This window comes from Anthonomus grandis, chromosome 6 (genome assembly GCF_022605725.1).
Source record: "Anthonomus grandis grandis chromosome 6, icAntGran1.3, whole genome shotgun sequence".
In the NCBI taxonomy this organism is placed as follows: Eukaryota; Metazoa; Arthropoda; class Insecta; order Coleoptera; family Curculionidae; genus Anthonomus; species Anthonomus grandis.
In genome coordinates this window covers 33,690,272-33,709,126 of record NC_065551.1, presented here as the reverse complement: position 1 = coordinate 33,709,126, position 18,855 = coordinate 33,690,272, and the positions used below count along the sequence as shown (strand labels likewise).

At 32.8% G+C, this 18,855-nt stretch overlaps 2 protein-coding genes across 2 annotated transcripts in view; both read left to right on the top strand.

Moving 5' to 3' along the window:
- Nucleotides 1–18,855, top strand: part of LOC126737236 (dynein axonemal heavy chain 3) — a 110,084-nt gene that overhangs the window by 6,039 nt on the left and 85,190 nt on the right. The window contains exons 9-15 of the mRNA XM_050442030.1: nucleotides 28–218; nucleotides 488–672; nucleotides 7,362–7,624; nucleotides 7,685–7,842; nucleotides 13,835–14,054; nucleotides 17,681–17,880; nucleotides 17,957–18,134. Of these exons, the coding sequence (XP_050297987.1) occupies nucleotides 28–218; nucleotides 488–672; nucleotides 7,362–7,624; nucleotides 7,685–7,842; nucleotides 13,835–14,054; nucleotides 17,681–17,880; nucleotides 17,957–18,134 (1,395 nt within the window). The remainder of the gene's footprint in view (nucleotides 1–27; nucleotides 219–487; nucleotides 673–7,361; nucleotides 7,625–7,684; nucleotides 7,843–13,834; nucleotides 14,055–17,680; nucleotides 17,881–17,956; nucleotides 18,135–18,855) is intronic.
- LOC126737250 (uncharacterized) lies at nucleotides 3,805–6,069 on the top strand. The gene is made up of 2 exons (XM_050442058.1): nucleotides 3,805–3,855; nucleotides 4,093–6,069. The coding sequence occupies exon 2, from the start codon at nucleotides 4,374–4,376 to the stop codon at nucleotides 5,415–5,417; it is 1,044 nt and encodes a 347-aa protein (XP_050298015.1). The 5' UTR covers nucleotides 3,805–3,855; nucleotides 4,093–4,373; the 3' UTR covers nucleotides 5,418–6,069.

The following is an 18,855-nucleotide window of genomic DNA, read 5'->3' as shown; positions in this document are numbered from 1 at the left end:
AAATGATCATTTGTTCATTTAAATTAGGACTTTTCGCGTAAAATCTACAAATACGAAGAACTAAAGAACGAAATAATTGAATTGAGGCGAAGCATTCCGCTAAACATGTTCCTGCTGGATTGCGGCGATTTGAACGAAATCCTGTATAAAATCATCGATGGACTCAGGACACGTATTGTCGATTATTTTATTGAGGAGAACCATACGCTTAATAGAGGGTATGTAAAGTTATTTTTTTGGTATTTTTTCATATACAGGGTGTCCCTAAATGATGTAAATAATGCAAGAAGTAAAAAACTATTTTTTTTTACGCAAAAATGACGCATCGCCAAAAATAAGCCTTCGAACCAAAGCAACCGATCGAACATAGGATGCATGTCAAATATTAAGAGGTTTAGTACATAGGCAAATAATAACTGTTTCTCTTTTATATCGCCCAAGGACTTGCATCGTGTATAATTAAATTAATGTTAAATTAATATAATAGTATATGCGACACTTTTGACGAGATGTCGCAGAAAGTGAGCGGTACGCCCGAAACTGTGGCCGAACTGGTGGAGTTGCAGAACTACGTGGCGGAATGTCGTGACGTCACCATGTATAATCTCAAGGAACAAATTAGGAAAACGGCCGAGAACGTTAGTTTTCTTATGCAACATGCCCACTTGACTGGTAAGTTTTAAAAAAAATCCCCTGCCCCTAAATTAATGTTATATTATGTTATGTGTGCGAAAAGTACGAATGGATCAATGGGTCCATTAATATTAAACACTAATAACATAAGGTTTATAGTTAGGTTTAAGTTCTGTTTGCCACCTAGTTTTTATATTGAAATAATTGTACTAAAAAAGGTCTTATTTGTGGCTTCGTATCACTAAGAAATTTCTTAATTAAAGTAAGTCTCAATTTATATGCAACCAACAAAATCACTAAAAAAGAAACACTGCTTAAAGTCGTTGGACCTTAAGCGCGTAGATTAAACAAATAATGTCCATCACTAGTGCTCAACTTCCAAAAGAATTAACGGTGTCAAAAATAGTGCTTATTTTAAATAAAAAGTGAACAAAACAATGTAATCCGCTATGGACCAATTACTTTGTCAAGCAAGGTCCTGACAATGAAAGCTAGAATGATACAGTTCACTGATAACACTTTTAAATTTGACAAAAATCGTTATGAATTTAAAAAGAAAACCAACAGTAGATCTACTAGGTTACACAACTAGTGAGATAAATAAAAATAAGAACCTAATAACTATATTTGTTGACTTAAAAAAAGCATTTGATACAGTGGACGTAAATTACAAAAAAATTAAGAAAATGGGATTTGGAGGTGTATGTCGTGAACGCCCTTACGAATATACGTCAGTGCAGCAAACACAGGAATTTGTTACATTTTCAGAGTCAGAGTAGCATTTTTACATGGTGATAATCCTTATTTAGACTAAAACAGAAGTTAAAGAAACAGTAAATAAGAAGCTAAAAAAGTATCATGATTGGCGTGTTCTAATAAGTAAGCAAGTTAGTAAAAAAGAAATAAATCCTTATAAAAAGAAATTTGACTCAGTGTTAGAAATAGTAAACCAATACAAATATGTTGCATTTATCATTACAGAAATTTGAGCATCTAGTGTACATGTGTACAGCAATATAGAAAAAATTGCATCATTGTCAGATACAATAAAAAGGTGCGATTACATGTTAAATTAAGACTCAAAATATCTAAGGTACCTGATGAAATTCCAGTGAAAAAGACTTAAATAGATTACGTTAGAAAACAAAGCAATAAAAACGCTATTTAAGTGAACAAAACAATGTAATCCACTATGGATTATGAGACTATAGATCGCGATATCCTTATTAAGAAACTAAAGTTATATGGAGTTAAAAGTACTGTTTTAAAATGGATTCAGGATTATTTAAGTAACAGATGTACTAGAACTAAAGTAGGGAGATAGATTTTCAAATAAGGTTCCAAGCAAACTAGATGTGCCACAGGGCAGTGTTCTTGGGCCCTTATTATTTATAATTTACGTAAATGATATAAACACAGTTTTACGTAATTCATTTATTAACTTGTTTGCGGACGATACTGGGGTTCGCGTGATAGGAAACGACTTCAAAAACATTACCAGAATTGATTGGTTATGCAAAAATAAATTAAAAAGGGTCAAAGACAAACTGTAATAAATTTTATGAATCAGGCTTGACTGTAAATATAAATGGAGATCAAGTAGATTTTGTTTCTGATATTAAATACTTGGGAATAATTATTGATCCACAGTTGAACTTTTCATTGCTAAAAATTAATTGGGTAAAAAAATTTAATTTTTGTCTCGTATTTCAACTTGTTTATCATTATGGTCTAAAAAGTTAGTATTTAACACTATTGTATTGCCTCATTTTAATTATTGTTCAGCTTAACTCATATCCTGTACATAAGAAAACATAAATAGACTTCAATTACAGCAAAATTAAGCTATGAGGATTATTTTGAACTGTGGTAAATATACACCAATTGAATCTATGCTTTCTACATTAAATTGGTTATCGATCGGAAGAAACTATTGAAACGGCAAATTTAACATTGATTTTTAAAATCGAACGTGGTCTTTTATCTATTTAGCGACGTTTTTGGAAAAAAGAGAAAATTTCTATCAATACAATATTCGGTCAAAGCAGAACTACAATATTCAACATGTTAAAACCACTGCTTCACAAAAATCACTGTTTTTTTGATGAAAATCGCCTGTTTAAAAGCCTACCAGTAAATATTACAAAATTTAAATTTACTAAAAATCACTTTGCACCTAGTGAAAGGCTACTCTTTGAAATGAAAGAAACTTAACACGGTGAGCAATCTAAAGTAGTGTATAAAATGATGAAAAATCTCGTAAAAACAAATTCTCCTCTTAAACAAAACAAGGACTGTCATGGGTGTAATATAAGAAGAACCGAAAGCCAAGTATGCACGTACAAAAAAAGGGCAATAATGTCCGGTTTACCAGTGTCCCAAGACACTTAATTTTATACCAAATACTGATTGTTTGAAAAGACAAATGAAAAGTTTATGTATCGTAACCTAAAGACTTTAAGGAAAAACAAACTTAGAAAACCAACCTGTTGAAGCCTTTCTTGCTAAGGCTCTCTAGTTCATTTTAATAAATATTTTTCATTACCTTAGATTGGGATCATAAATGAATGTTTATAAAAAAAAATGTGCAAAAATTGTGATATATGAAGAAGTTGCTTGCCTGGTGGTGCTAGGCCTCTGGCCATGCACAAGGCGTTTTTACTACAAACCTTATAATTTGTTACCGAATTGTTTATTAAAAAAAAAAAATCATTATTTACAAAATTCTTCAGGTTTTTCAATTATTATTTTTTTACATGGACTACCATTATATCAATATTAAATTATATATTTGTATTTCAAGTCCCTTTTGATAAACAGTATTTTTAATCGGATCCATCATTGTTCGTGGTCGTTCATTTAAAAAAGAAGAATTTTCGCTCATATTAAATCTCCTGCAAAACAACATCTAAATTTTCAGTTTTTTCGACTACGCCATTGAACTGTACGCAAAAATATCTAAACACAGTATTTTTTTACTTTTTTTCGATAACTTATACATGATGTCGAGAATATCAGCCTTAAAAGTTACAATTCTCATTTTCACCCCGTATCGATATCAGCAACAAAAGCGGGTAGCTCTTGTGTCATCAGCAAAATGTAAAAAAAAATCACAAAACTTGAAATTTAATTTTTTTTTTCAGAAATATTTAACGTACATTAAATTACTGTGTAGGGTAGGGCGGGGCTAGTTGATCCACGCACCATGTTGTGGACTTCAAAGTAAGTACAATATTTGTTCATAACCGTGTTATTTTAATAATATTTAGTTAAGAAATAACAGTTCTAAATACATTTTTTATTATGTGTTGAATTGTTCCAAAAACGTGTGTGCATGGGGTTAGTTGAGCCAAAATTAACGGGGCAAGTTGAGACATGGCTCAACTAACCCCCCATCATGTATTTGTTTTATTTTATGTATAAAATAATATTTTTGCTATATTCCTGTTTTATTTTTAGATGCGTATCTACTTACAAGAGGACGACCGCACGTGGAGAGGCGACAAAAGAGTAGCTATTTAATGCAGCAAAAGCAGTTGAAGATGAGGGAAAAAGTATTAGAACCGCAGCAACTGAATTTGGAATTGATCGAACGACACTGGGCCGATATATAAAAAAATTAAAGAGTGGAGATGGACCATACGAAGTAACAATGGGATATGTTGCATCTCGTCAAGTTTTTTCTTTAGAGCAAGAAGAAATTCTTAAAGATTACTGGCTCAGATTGGCATCTTTTTTTTATGGACAAATATAAATTTTCGCCATCAAGAATTTGGAACACAGACGAAACGGGCGTGTCTACAGTAACAAAACCTTCAAAAATAGTAGCAGCTAAGGGAAAAAGAAACATAGGTGCTGTTACTTCAGGAGAGCGTGGAACTAATGTAACCCTAATAACCGCCGTATCAGCAATAGGGAATACAATACCACCCATGTTTGTCTTTCCCAGAAAAAAATTTAAACCCTATTTTATTTCAAACGGTCCTGCAGAATGCATCGGTGCAGGAAATGCAAGTGGTTGGGTGACTGATTTAGAATTTTATGATTTTATGAAGCATTTCGTTAAACACACAAGTCCTACTAAACAGTCTCCTGTTTTACTTTTACTGGACAATCATTCATCACATTTATCAATTGAGACCCGTAGAATATGCAAAGAACAACGAAGTGGTAATGCTTTGATTCCCAGCACACTGCACCCACAAACTTCAGCCACTGGACGTGTCAGTCTTCCGGCCTTTCAAGAAGAATTTGGCTTCCGCCCAGGATGCATGGTTCGTAACAACCCCGGTCAGACAATTAGCATATACGAAATACCAAAAATTGTTGCCACAGCTTTGCCATTAGGAGCTACAAGTTCCAATATAATAAATGGATTTTCAAAAACGGGTATATATCCTTATAATCCTGATATATTTTGTGATACAGATTTCGCGCCATCATATATGACTAATCGTCCAGTTCCCGAATCTATATCTCAGCCGCCGTCGACAGAAAATAACAGCATTTCTGCCAGCACTTCCCAAACCATAGCTCCAGAAACACCTGATGACAACGCCATACCATCTACATCTACTGGAGTTTTTTCACCTGAAAGCTTGCGGCCTTTGTCTAAGGCAGGACCAAGAAAAACACAAAACCAGAGAAAGAAGAGAGCTTGCGCGATTTTGACAGACACGCCAGAAAAAGAAGCACTTGCTGAAGAACAAAGCAAAAGGAAAATGAAAAGTTCTGGTAAAGTAGACAAAAAGAAGAAAGAAGCTGCTAAAAAAGCTATTTTATAAGATGTGTCTTACTCAGGTAATACACTATTGAAAACTAAAGAACGACGGTCCAATATTACTTCTTCACATTCAGACGATGGAAAGACTCTAGGAGTCGTTGCTCGAGAAAAAGAAAACAAGTTTTCCAAGAACATAAAATAGCATAAAATAAATAAGAAATCTTTTTCCCCATTGCCATCATCTGAGTCTGAAGATGATGAATGTTTATGTCTGTTGTCCCTAGCAGCATTTACAGATAGTGTTCCGGGTGAAGAATGGATACAGTGTTCCAATTGCAAAAAATAGGCTCATTTAAGGTGCACTCCGGGTACTAGTATATATTATATGTGTATAAATGTGCGTATGCTAGTTTAGTTTGTGTGGTTCAACTGGCCCCATGTGTCGGTTCAAGTTGCCCCATATGTGGGGTAAGTTGAGTCAACTGTACCGGCAGCCATATTGCAGTCATCTTTATCTAAATAAAACAATATTTCGTCAAATTTATTAATTGCTTTTTAAAAACAAATTTATACATCAATAATCCCTAGAATGTTTAATTATTTATATTAAATAATAACAACATGACCCTTCATTTTTCCAAATCCGGCTCAACTAGCCCCACCCTACCCTACATATGATATAAAACATTAAACAAAAATTTAGAAAACTTAAAGAAAATATTTGGGATTAACCTCTTAATAATTTTTAAAAAATCTTTTTTCATGAAAACACATCTCGTGAGAGTTGCCTTTAATAAGGCATAAGTGTACTTTACATTTTTGACAAAAGGCATGTGTCCTTCTTTTGCAACGAACTAATTTACATCAAGTTGTTTCCTTATATTCCTTCCTTATTAGATTCATCAAACAGTGGGAGATAATCGACGTTGTCAAATTGAATTTCTATTAAGGGTCGTTTTTCACCTCGCTTATGTGGTAGTACAGGAGATGGAATGGGTATTTACACTTATTTGCTTGCCAAAATAACAACAATCAATTCTTGACATTTATCAATTTTTAACGTCAATAAAATAAACTGAACTGCCAAAAAGAAAACTAAATAAATATTGATCGCTGTTGGCGTACTAGCTGCGACTTGTCAAACCTTTTATAGTCATATTAATTTTTTAAGATATTGCGTACATAGATCTGTACAACAGGTTTGACTTGGTAAAAAATGCAGATTGGATTAATAAAAAAATAAGAAAGTTAATGTACATTGTAATGAGCATTAGGTCTTAACAGCATGATTAAACCTTGAATAGTAAAGGAGAGAACACGCAATTACAATAAAATTGAACTGAAATACATCTATGAATTTGCAATACTTTCTAATAACAGGGTTAAATTTTCAAGTCATATATGACACCCTCGTATTATAGCGATAGGATATAAACCTAAACTGCCGAGTTTTCTTATGGCCAAAAGAATACAATTATTAAGTAAATATAATTATTCAACCAAATACAATTTATAAGAAAAAATCACTTATTAATGCAAGAAAAATTTCATATTTAGTACCTACAATTTTAAACATGCTCCCTAAAATATTTATAAGCCTTTCAAAATCCAAAAACTAAAAAGTTTGTTTTAAACCGAAACTCATTTAAATTTATTACAAAGTAGCAGTTTTCCATAATCTTTTTTAATTAAAATAACGAAACCAAAGCAAAAGTCGTCATTAGTATTGCCGAATTACATTGTCCAATTTTAATTGTTATTGCCTTTGTGTTCCGACCATGATTTGTAATGCTTATAGCGAGAGATATTTATAGCTGTCAGTGTTTTCGATTTGTGCGTCTCTTAGTTCTAAATACCTTCCTTCACATCACTAGATACTCTATTTTTGTAGCTTAATCGATAAACCTCTTTTGGTGTATTCTTCGTCTATTTTCCGTATTCATGGGTCTTTGACATTTTCTGATAAAATGAAATTATCGAGTGATATAACACCCTCATGTTATAGCGGAGGATATAAACCTGAACTGTCGAGTCTTCTTATGGCCAAAAGACATGGAATCCGTGATAGACTTGGCGAATCAAAGGTTAAACATGAAGCGAGAACAAGCGGAACAGGCGTTAAGAAATAAAAGGACGGCATTCGATGCCAAACTAAAAAGACACGAGAAGTTGCTGGTTAACTTTAAAAAGAAAGATCCGCCGATTTTAACGGTGGAAGAAATGGAGGATAGTGTGCAGCAGGTGGAGCAGATCGTCGAGAGATTGCAGGTAAGCAACTTAAGAATGTAATTAATTAGCGATTAAGTTAATGGGATAAATAATTATCAGGAAGATAAAGCGGAGGCGGAGCAAATAAATGAAGAGGAGCAACTGTTGGACATCGACCCTTCACCGTTTATGAATTTAGCGAAGATGCTCACCGTGGTCGAACCGTATGATAAACTTTGGCATTCTGTTCTTGAGTTCCACGAAAATTATGATCTATGGTAATTATTTATAATCTTTTTCTTTTTTTAATGGTACTCGGATAACACCCTTTAAGCCATTGGATATCCACTTTTGGACAAACCAAGTTACTATTTGACAACCGAATATTGTCCAAATAACATCAAATGAATATCCAATGGAGAGTCGAACGACACACTTTTGGACGTCCATTTGAAATCCATTATTTGTTCTATAATGTACACTAGAATTTTAGACATTGATAAATTCCTTAAAATTTACAAAACATTTAAATTTGATAAATACAATTATTTATTCTTTATTAGTTTTTATCCTTTGCTTATGAGCTCTAAATTGTAGTTTAAAAGCAGCTTAAAAAAAGATGTAGATAAGATGAGACTTTTATATACCACATAAGTCTATGCACAGAACAATTTTTTTCTAAGGAATTTTACATTTCATTAATTTAAATTAAAAAAAAAATTAAAGAAAATAGAGTTTGTCTAAATAGTTGCTATTTTTTTCTAGTCTGTTTAAGGAGACATTTAAAAATAATTGGCCTAGTTTCACGGTCACTTTTTCATCTTTACAAGATTTTCACATCTTTTTGGAATTCATTATTTTTCATTGCATAGCCATAAAAAGAAAAATAAATTTAGAAAAATTAGTCATTCTTTTCAAAATTTTATTGCACCTGCATAAATTAAACCTCAAGCTAATTTCATTTTTGATATTACTACAATCCTTCCACTTACTATATCTAACCTACTAATACTACCAATTGGAATCAACTTGGAATCATGCGAGACAAATGAAAATATGATTAAAATCCATGCACTAAAAAATCAAGATGTTTATTGACATTTTTCTCATTGAAGAACTAAAATAATTTGTCTATTACTGACGAGTGAATATCTTGATTTTTAGTGGCTAAAATGTTTTAGTTATTAATTTGTAAGAAACTCCAGGGGGTTTTTAAGCAGTAATAAAAAAACTATTAAAATCCATACACTAGAATTTAAAATATTGACATTTTTCTCACAGGAAGAAATAAAATAATTTGTCTCTTATTAGCAACTGAATATCTTTATTTTAAGTGGCTTCAATGTTATTCCTATGATACTCCAAGGGCTCTTTAAGCAACTACTGAAAAAAATTTTTAAATCCATATGCTAAAAATGAAGATATTAACATTTTTCTCACTGGAGTACCTGGAAGAAATAAAATAATTTCTCTCTTGTTGTCAACTGAATATCGTGATTTCTAATGGGTAAGTTGTTGTAATTATTCATATCTGAAATATTCTAAGGGCTTTTCAAGTATGTTATGAAAAAATTATTAAAATCCATTAACTATATATTTTTGAAAAGGTAAAAAAAAAACAATTTTATGAAATATAAATACAGGGTGATTCAAAAGTAAGCGGCATCCTTTCAGGGGCGTAATCCTTGTATGAAAATAAGGCAAAAAGTTCATATTAATATGGGTCCGAAATTGCCTCCTAAGGGAGCTACGCCCCTTTGAATAGGACCCCTTGAAGACAATTTTTTCTCTATAACTTTAAAACCCTTTAGAATTAAATTTTGAAAATTAGTGTACTGCATAAACATTTCGTTGTGAATAAGATTCTAAATTCAATTTTTTTAAATTTTATTCAGGTGCGTCACATGCGGGGGTTGGTAAGGGTAAAAACATCCCTTTTTCTTTTACTCTTTAGGTTATTGTGATTTTGTTTGAAAATTATAAAATTTTAGAGTCTTATACGTAAAAAAAGGTACTCTTAGTTCAATTCGATAGAGCGTACCATTTACGAGAAAAGCGACTTTGAAAATGTTCTGATTGCGTATGTTTATTGATGAAAATTAATTCGCATTACGATCGACAAAAAAGACACTTTTTACTCACATTTTATTTAACAATTTATAGAAAGTGTTCAAAATTATTACCATTCGCGTCACGGCAAGCTCTTAATCTTTTTATTAGATTATGGTGCACACGTGGTAGAATTCTTGGATTGTTTTTAATTGTCTGAAATCCTTCCTCTATTCTTTGCCTGAGAACATCAATATTGGGTATAGGGTGGGAAAAAACTAGTTGTTTTAGGTGTCCCCATAAATAAAAATCAAGGGGGTTTAAGTCAGGAAACCGTGGTGGCCATGGCACTGGACCCCCACGACCTATCCAGCGGTTTTGATAGGCATTATTTAAATGTTCTCTAGCGAGAATGCTAAAATGCGGGGGAGTACCATCGTGCATAAACCACATTTGTGCTCGTAATTGAAGTGGTAGATTTTCTAATATTTGTGGTAATTCATTCTGTAAAAAAATTGTGTAAATTTGTCCATTAAGTCGTTGCGGCATAAATACAGGTCCTTTTAAATGCCCATCGAATATTCCCGCCCACACATTTAAACTAAACTGCTGCTGATGTGCCTTCTGTACCGTAGCATGGGGATTCTCATCCGTCCATAGGTGGTTGTTGTGGAAATTGAAAATTCCGTTTCTTGTGAAGCCGGCCTCGTCAGTAAATAAAATTTTCTTCTCAAAATTTTCAAAAGCAACGCGGTTTTCTTCTAGTCAATTACAGAAGTGTACACGAGGAAGGAAATCTCGCTCTTCCAAAGCCTGAACCCGTTGAATATGATAAGGGTAGAGTAACATATCGTGCAAAATTCTCCATACGGTTGACTGAGAGGACCCTTCTTGATTTGCGATGATGCGAGTGCTCAAAGATGGATCTTCTTCAATATGATCTAGCACGCGTTCTTCTAATGCTAGGGTTCTGGCATTTGGCACTTGGTCGCCCAACAACTTCCTGTCTTTGAAATGTTCCTTAAGCAAAATTTAAGTAGATATTATGCGATATTACTCACATTTTTGAATTTACCTGTTTCCCTTAAATTACGATCTACTCTTACGAAAACCGTACGGTGTGGCACTCGTCGATTAGGAAATGCCTCATGATACAATCGTCTTGCTTCAACACAATTACCAAATGCTCTTCCAAACATAATGTGAATATCAGCTTGTTCTTGATACGTAAAATCCATGTTTGCTTTTTAAACTTAGAAACACAAAGTACCAAACTCAACAAAGGCAATGCCCTTCTTATTAATAATAAATAGTAATTTGTAAAACACTCTATGAAACTAATTTTACTTTGACAAAGTAAATTGTATTTTACATTTTAATGACATTTATCAGTCATTTAAATGCCAAAAACCAAAAAACAACCGCCAACTTCGTTTTAAATGCGTATCCAGTAATTTTATTATGTATTAAACATACGCAATCAGAAAATTTTCAAAGTCGATTTTCTCGTAAATGGTACACTCTATCGAATTGAACTAAGAGTACCTTTTTTACGTATAAGACTCTAAAATTTTATAATTTTCAAACAAAATCACAATAACCTAAAGAGTAAAAGAAAAAGGGATGTTTTACCCTTACCAACCCCCGCATGTGACACACCTGAATAAAATTTTAAAAAATTGAATTTAGAATCTTATTCACAACGAAATGTTTATGCAGTACACCAATTTTCAAAATTTAATTCTAAAGGGTTTTAAAGTTATAGAGAAAAAATTGTCTTCAAGGGGTCCTATTCAAAGGGGCGTAGCTCCCTTAGGAAGCAATTTCGAACCCATATTAATATGAACTTTTTGCCTTATTTTCATACAAGGATTACGCCCCTGAAAGGATGCCGCTTACTTTTGAATCACCCTGTATATAAAGTGTTCCATTTAAAAAAACATAAGTTTGGGTTATAACTCAAAAATTATTAATCAAAAAAAATGTATCTATACCACTAGATTCTATATAAAAAAATCTATAAGAAGGAGTTTTTACTTTTACAAAAACTGTAAAAATAACGAAGATATCCCGCAGAGGTACCCAAAATGGGACACCCTGTACTATTTGGCATGATAATTAATTAAAATGAGGGCTATCCGATGCTTCACTGCCACAGAAAAGATTGTCTTACAGTACCTGTGGATCTTTTTAAGCCCTCAAGAACTTACGACTTTTTAACTAAAATATAACGCTAAAATTTGGATTCAAATAAAACAAAGAAAACTCTTGTTTACCTCCCAGAGCCTACCGAACGTGCTCGGAGTACCTAATGGACAAATAGTCACCAGGGAGGAATTAGGAATAACTGTAAAAGAATGATGCGTTGAATTAATTTAAGCATTCAAAAAAACCCAAAACGCATCTTCTTAAGAGGGAAAGTGCCCGCAAGGTTTCATCGTGGACTGATCGCAAGAAACTTTCGAATCGCATTTCGAAACCTAGCTAAGAAGAATCAAAAAAAGTTCTGTAAAGAATTAAACCCTTTATGTGAGTCCGCCATGATGGTGAAACTTCTGGGCTTCGATAAAATATATACCTTAAGGTGAAATCTGAACAAATATTAAAAAAATAAACACTACCGCACCTCCTCACGGCACAAGTCCCAGGAGAAGACCATAAGATTACTAGGAACAATAATAATTGAATGATACGTTCAATAGACTAATAGGTCTCATCAATATGTTCTTGACCTCCAGGGAAAAAAACTATCGTTTGACTAAGTTTTATGAACTTAGCTTAACGTTCTTTGAAATAAAATCTTTACAGACCGATATTGATAGGTACATATCAACAGTAATTTTTAAGAGATAAAGGTCTAAGCAAAACAAGGAGCGGTCCAGTAAGATTGTTTTGCAAGTTGTGGATAATGAGCGAGAAGGGTTAATCAGTAATAAGAAGAGTGCGTTCTACGTTGAGGAAGCTTTTGACAAAATCCGTCGGAATCTTAGGTGCTCTACATGTTAGTTTCCTTGCTCAGTTGGATCAAATTCGCTTTGCGAGAGAGGACTCGACTCTAGGAGATTGTCGGACGGCACTTACTCCACATGGAATCTGGCTATCGCGCTAAAATACTAGTGTCTGGTCATGGATAGTCTCTGAATCGCATCAAGGAGTAATTTACTGTTTGTTCGTATGACATTCAGGGGTAAAAAATATCGCAAATGCCCAGCAACTGGCTAAAGTATAAAAGATACACACACTATCTTTTTATAATAGAAACAATCAGATCAGCTTGGTGTAGCGTTAAGCTCTGTGTATGACTCTGGTGTTATAAGTAAGAATGAAAGGCGGGGGTCTGGAAAGTGTTACTTGAACTCTTGAATGTTATGAAAAAATGATTAAAATCCATTAACTAAAAGACAAGATATTAACATTTTTCTCATTGGAGTTCCTGGAAGAAATAAAATAATTTCTCTCTTATTGGCAACTGAACGTCTTGATTTCTAGTGGCTAAAATGTCGTAATTATTGATTTGTAAGATACTACAAGAGGCATACCTTTAGTAAATAATAAACTACAGAATAAATGGATGTTCACTAATCACGAAACAGCACACTAATAACTAAAGACGCTTTTTATTTATTTTGCTGTATTCACCGTTGTTTTAAATATTTTGAAAACTTTGCTTGAAAGTCTAATATGAATTTATTTAATTTTTTGCCCTAAAATTCTTATAAAAATATAATCATGTCAAACCGCCTTAGTTGCGTTTTCAAAAAAAATAATTTTAAATATATGAACCGTGGCAAAAGCAATTTTTAAAGCTTCTTTATAAATCCTGATTTTCAACATTGGACAATAGTAAGCATACAAACGAATATCCTAAACCAGTAATCCATTGAATGTCCAGTGAATATTCATTTCTTATACTAAATAATAATTGGACTAATTTTGAATGTCCATTGGATGTGGCTCTTATTCTTCCATAGATGTACCAGACTTTTTTGTCTAGGAATAAAAAAAAATTTACCAAATAATTGGAATATTCTTAAAGGGCATTTATTCAACAATAATTTTATGCAATGTACCTTAAAAACTCTCTGAATCAAAGGCAATTCTGACCACCAAAGTCTGAGATTTTTAAAGCATTAAAAAAATGCTTATTTCAAATTAAACCGATAATAAAATATTCATATTTTAGTGTACGTACATCTGTAGCATGCTTTTCTTGATTTACAGGTATTACGGTCCGTTTGCAGAACTAGACGCAGACGAGATAACGGATTACGTGGAGAACATGTGGCGCACCCTGTACAAGTTGGCGAAAACCTTAGGGGATAATCCGGGAGCGAAAAGGATCGCCGAAATGGTCCGGGCCAAGGTGGAGAAGTTCAGACAGTTCCTGCCCGTACTGCAAACCGTCTGCAATAAGGGATTACAACAACGACATTGGGATAAGGTATGAACTGTTGATAGATATTAACTGAATAATAGACTAGAGTTATTGAAACATCAACCACCTTATCCAAGCAACACATCACTTATTATTATCGTTAAATATTTATTTATTATGCAACGATTTTTTACTAAATTTTTGGTTTTGGTATATTTATCAACTGTATATGGTCAAGGTATATTTATTAAACTGTAGAATATACGTGTATCATATTATACAATTCTGTTTACAAAAAGGGAGAAAATTTCGGCATTAAGGAAAATTGGCACGGGATTTACATATTTTAGTTTTTAAACTCGATTACTACACCTCAAATATTTGATGAAATGCTTCTGAAAAATCACTGTTTTTCGTCCATATTATCGAATCTAATAACGGTATTTTTATACTAAATATTTATAGGTATGTAAAGTTATATCAAATTTAAATAAACAGTATTATTAAATTGAATATATATATTTTCTGCAAAAATATTGTTTTTTATCAACACCACCCTTACCCCCCCACCCACCCCAAACATTTGCCCAGTAAGAAATTCTTTTGAAAAATCACCGTTTTTCGTCCATAATATCCAATCAAATAACACTGTGTTTCTATTAAATATTTGTTAATATACATATACCTATATAATTTAAATAAACAAACCGTGTTATTAGATTGGTTATTAACGACGATACCAGCTGTTATTCATGCGTATTATTTTGGAAAACAATGATTTTTGTAAACAATTTCTTACTGGTAAGTTGTGTGGGGTGGGTGGGGGGGTAAGGGTAGCGTTAATGAAAAACGTTTTTTTCGCAGAAGATAATTGCTTAAGAAAAAAATGCTTTTTAAGAAAATCTATACTTTTCTCACTAATCTAATCTTACGGCTTTCGAGTAAAATGTGAAAAAACCCTATTTTATTTCTCGAAAGCAAGGCGTATCGCTATAAAAATTGCAGTAGTTGTGCCATTTTTTATTGCAAGTGGAAATTCAGTTTCTTTTTTTGGTTCTAGACAACTTTTCATTATCTGATTCAAAAATACAGTTTGTTAATTAGAATACTATATACTTTTCATACACGTGAATATATCAAGGTGTATAATCATGGAATATCATATACAAAGAAATCTAGAAAAAATAGGAAATGCACTAACGTGTATGAAACAATAATTATTTCAAGTAAGATAAACAAATAAAAAAAATCACAATTTAAGGGACAAATCAAAGTAGCTCATAAATACACTCATCAAAATTTGGTGTTTAAAAAAATTCTATAACGTAGACATAAAGCGCAACACTTCATAAGTTCGCTTATTTCATCACTGGACATTTTTTAAACAGAAATAACTCTGCAGATGGTCTAGATAAAGGCCGAAACGTCTGCAATGTTTCTAAAATAAAATCAGTTTTATTTGAAGTCCTGCGACACTGTCTTTCCATTTCACACTAACGACGTTAAACTTATTTATTAATAAATTAAAAACAAGATGGGGCCAAGTATACGAGTTTTAAATCTTCCACTAGTCCAGGCCATTAAAACTGCTATACAAACAAACAATTGAGAAACTAATTGCGGAATAGACAAAGAAAAAAAGCGTTACTTAGAATTTTGCACCCAGTGTAACAAAAATAAAATTTGAGTAGTTAAGTAGTTATAAAAATTCTACATAACTTCATGACAAGTTGGATAATCCTAGAGAAATTAATAATTTCTTGAAACATAAGCTACGTTTACAACGGCTGGATCTATTAGGTCTATGGAGCAAATGATAGACTACTTTTATTTAGTACAGCACTGTTTACAAGGACTAATTGTAAGGGTTAAATTAGAGCAGGATTATCTCTAAGATCAGAATATCAGTTGAAGGGAATTCATCAGTTTAGACGAGGAATTATAGGACATAACCTCTAAATCTTGAAAAGTGTTATTGTTGTTTAAAAATAATAAAAATAAACTAATAATTTTTTTAAGGCTTACCCTTGTCCTTCCCTTCCTCTTCTTCTTTATTTTTGTGTACAAAAATAAAAACCTCCTTATATCCTATCAATAAAGTAAAATTGCTAATTTACCAGATCTTTTTTCTTATCGAACGGTTGATTTGATTAATTATCAAATATTGACAATGCGTTGGTCGAAAATTATGCCATACGTTACAAATATCGTTATAATAATATAAAAAGCGATTTCGCTGCTGCAGCCTGGAAAATAGCAAAAGTACAACCTTTACCAAAAATCAACTCGCCAAGAGAATATAATAACGTAACAATTGCCAAGTCTCTTCAAAATTCTGGAAGAAATAATGAATATACCAATTAGGAACACTTTAACCTACTCCAAGGCTTTCGATACCATCAATCATAAGTTTTCACTAGGCATTTTTTCCTACATAAGGTCTCAGTTTGTTGCAACATAATTAGATCCATTTGAATACAATTTAATTAAGAGTTTCACAGGGATCCATTTAATCTCCTATTATTTTTTTTTCAATTTATACATGTAATATTACTAAAGAATTAAGAGGTAAATATAGTTGTAAATCAGATCAGTACACTGATGACACACAAATCAGATATTTCTTTTTTCGTCAAGATCGGATGCTTGCAAAACAAACCATTGAAGATGATCCGGAGCGTTTAGTGAATATTTCTATAAGATACATCATCCGTGTAGATTCAAATAAATCAGCATGAATTTTGGTAAAAGCAAACTTTGGAAATTAAGTAATTTCAAGTCACTTAGTAATTCATTCAGGATCTTGAAAAAAATAAAAGAGGCGATCAAAAAGTTCACTTGTTGATGTCTTTCATGCACCTCAATTAATTTATTGACTATTAAATACGACTGAAAAAAAAATAGTTTCAACTGCCTGGAAGAAATAAAAAACTTCGTTTAACTAGCTTCAAATTCCTAGGTGAATTTAAAAGAAAATCATTCAAGTCCTCCAAATCAATACACACTTCTTTAGGGCATTTCAAGTGATTATAACAGGACCTATTTATCTGCGTTTCTTGGAGGAAGTTCTCCCAGAACTCCTTGAAAATGTTCCACGCTAAACGTTAGACAGCAAATGCGGTTTCAGCATGATGGAGCGCCGGCTCACTTTGCTGTACAAGTACGCGAGTATTTGGCTCAGCGGTTTCGGCACCGTTGCATTGCCTGAGGTGGAGCAGTTTCTTGGCCTCCTAGGTCACCCGATTTAACGTCGCTCGATTTTTTCTTGTGGGGGACATGTAAAGTCTTTAGTCCACGAAACGCCAGTAGAATCAGAGCTAGACTTAATTGGACGAATAACAGCATCATTTGAAATCATTCAAAACGAGGATCAAATTTTTAGTGTAGTCCGCCGAAATCATGTGCGGCGTTTAAATCGGTGTATTGAGGTTGGAGGAAGACATTTTGAACAATTGTTGTGATAATATCATATTTAAAAGGTAAAAATAAATGCATCAGATCCTATTTAGGTAATTAATATTTTTTCTAAATTTAAACGCGTCTTAGGGCCGTAGTGGCGTAGTGACGCATTTCCGGACATGGGTTCCTATACTCAAATGAATTCTACTGTTGCACTGAACAACCCCTAGAAGTTTGATCTCATAGTTCTAAAACACCCTGTGTATTAACAATATCTAAATTTGTTATTATAGATTAGCGAAATAGTGGGCATGACTTTGGTGATTAGGCCCGATTCAACTTTGAACGACATGATCGAAGCCGGTTTGCCGAAGTACTCGCAGCAACTTGAAGAGGTCGGTGCAGCGGCTACTAAGGAATACACCCTAGAAAAGAACTTAATGAAAATGAAAGAGGAATGGGTGGATATTAAATTTGAGTGTGTCCCTTACAGGTACTTGACATTAATTTCCATTAAATTACATCGGTTTATTAAACGCAACTAAATAAATAATTAATGGGTATTTTAGAGAGACCGGAGTGAATATTCTATCGGCCGTTGACGATATCCAAGTGATGATGGACGATCACATTTTAAAGGCTCAAACTATGAGAGGTTCGCCGTACGTTAAGGCGTTTGAGGCGGCCATGCAGTCGTGGGAGGAGAAACTGATTTCTATGCAGGATATTTTGGAGCAATGGCTTCAGGTGAAACTTGAAACAGTATACAAATTTGAAAGGTTGTGGAATGTTCTAGTTAGGGATCTAAGAATATTGTTATCATTAGGTGAAGTGAAGTTAAATGTTGATTTTTTTTGACATAATATGTGTACAGACGAGAAACAACATTTTACTATGGCCGGCAAAGATTCTTCGGTCTAAGATGGGAGTTTACGTGCTTTTCATTATAAAAATCATTAAGATTCCTCTTTATTTAATAAGGACCTAATCACCAACACTCACGCTATAGAAAAGGAGAGTCTTGCATATAAACATCAAATTTCTTTGTTACAAAGAGATGTAGATTAGTATTTTTCTATTAATAAAGAGATGGTGAGTTCTATAAGAGCCTGCTTTAGAAGCAGAAAAAGAAGGCCACCTTTTGGAAATTGGACTCTTGAAAACTCAGCAGGTGGTATCAACAGTCACTTTTCGTCCAAAGCTTCTATTTGTGGCTGGAACTCATTATAATTATAATTTTCATTAAAAAAAAAACAGTAATCAGAAAAATATCCTGTGCAAATATTATAAAGGTTTAAATCAATTCAGGTAAAAGTTCACCCACTCCTTCAAAATCCAAAATCTGAAAAACAAATGGGAATATTTTCATAAAACAAAATGTATAGTAAGCAGAAGAATATTCTGTGCAAATATTATTGAAGGTTTAAATAAATTGAAGTAAACGTTTCAGAAATATAGCTAGGTGTCA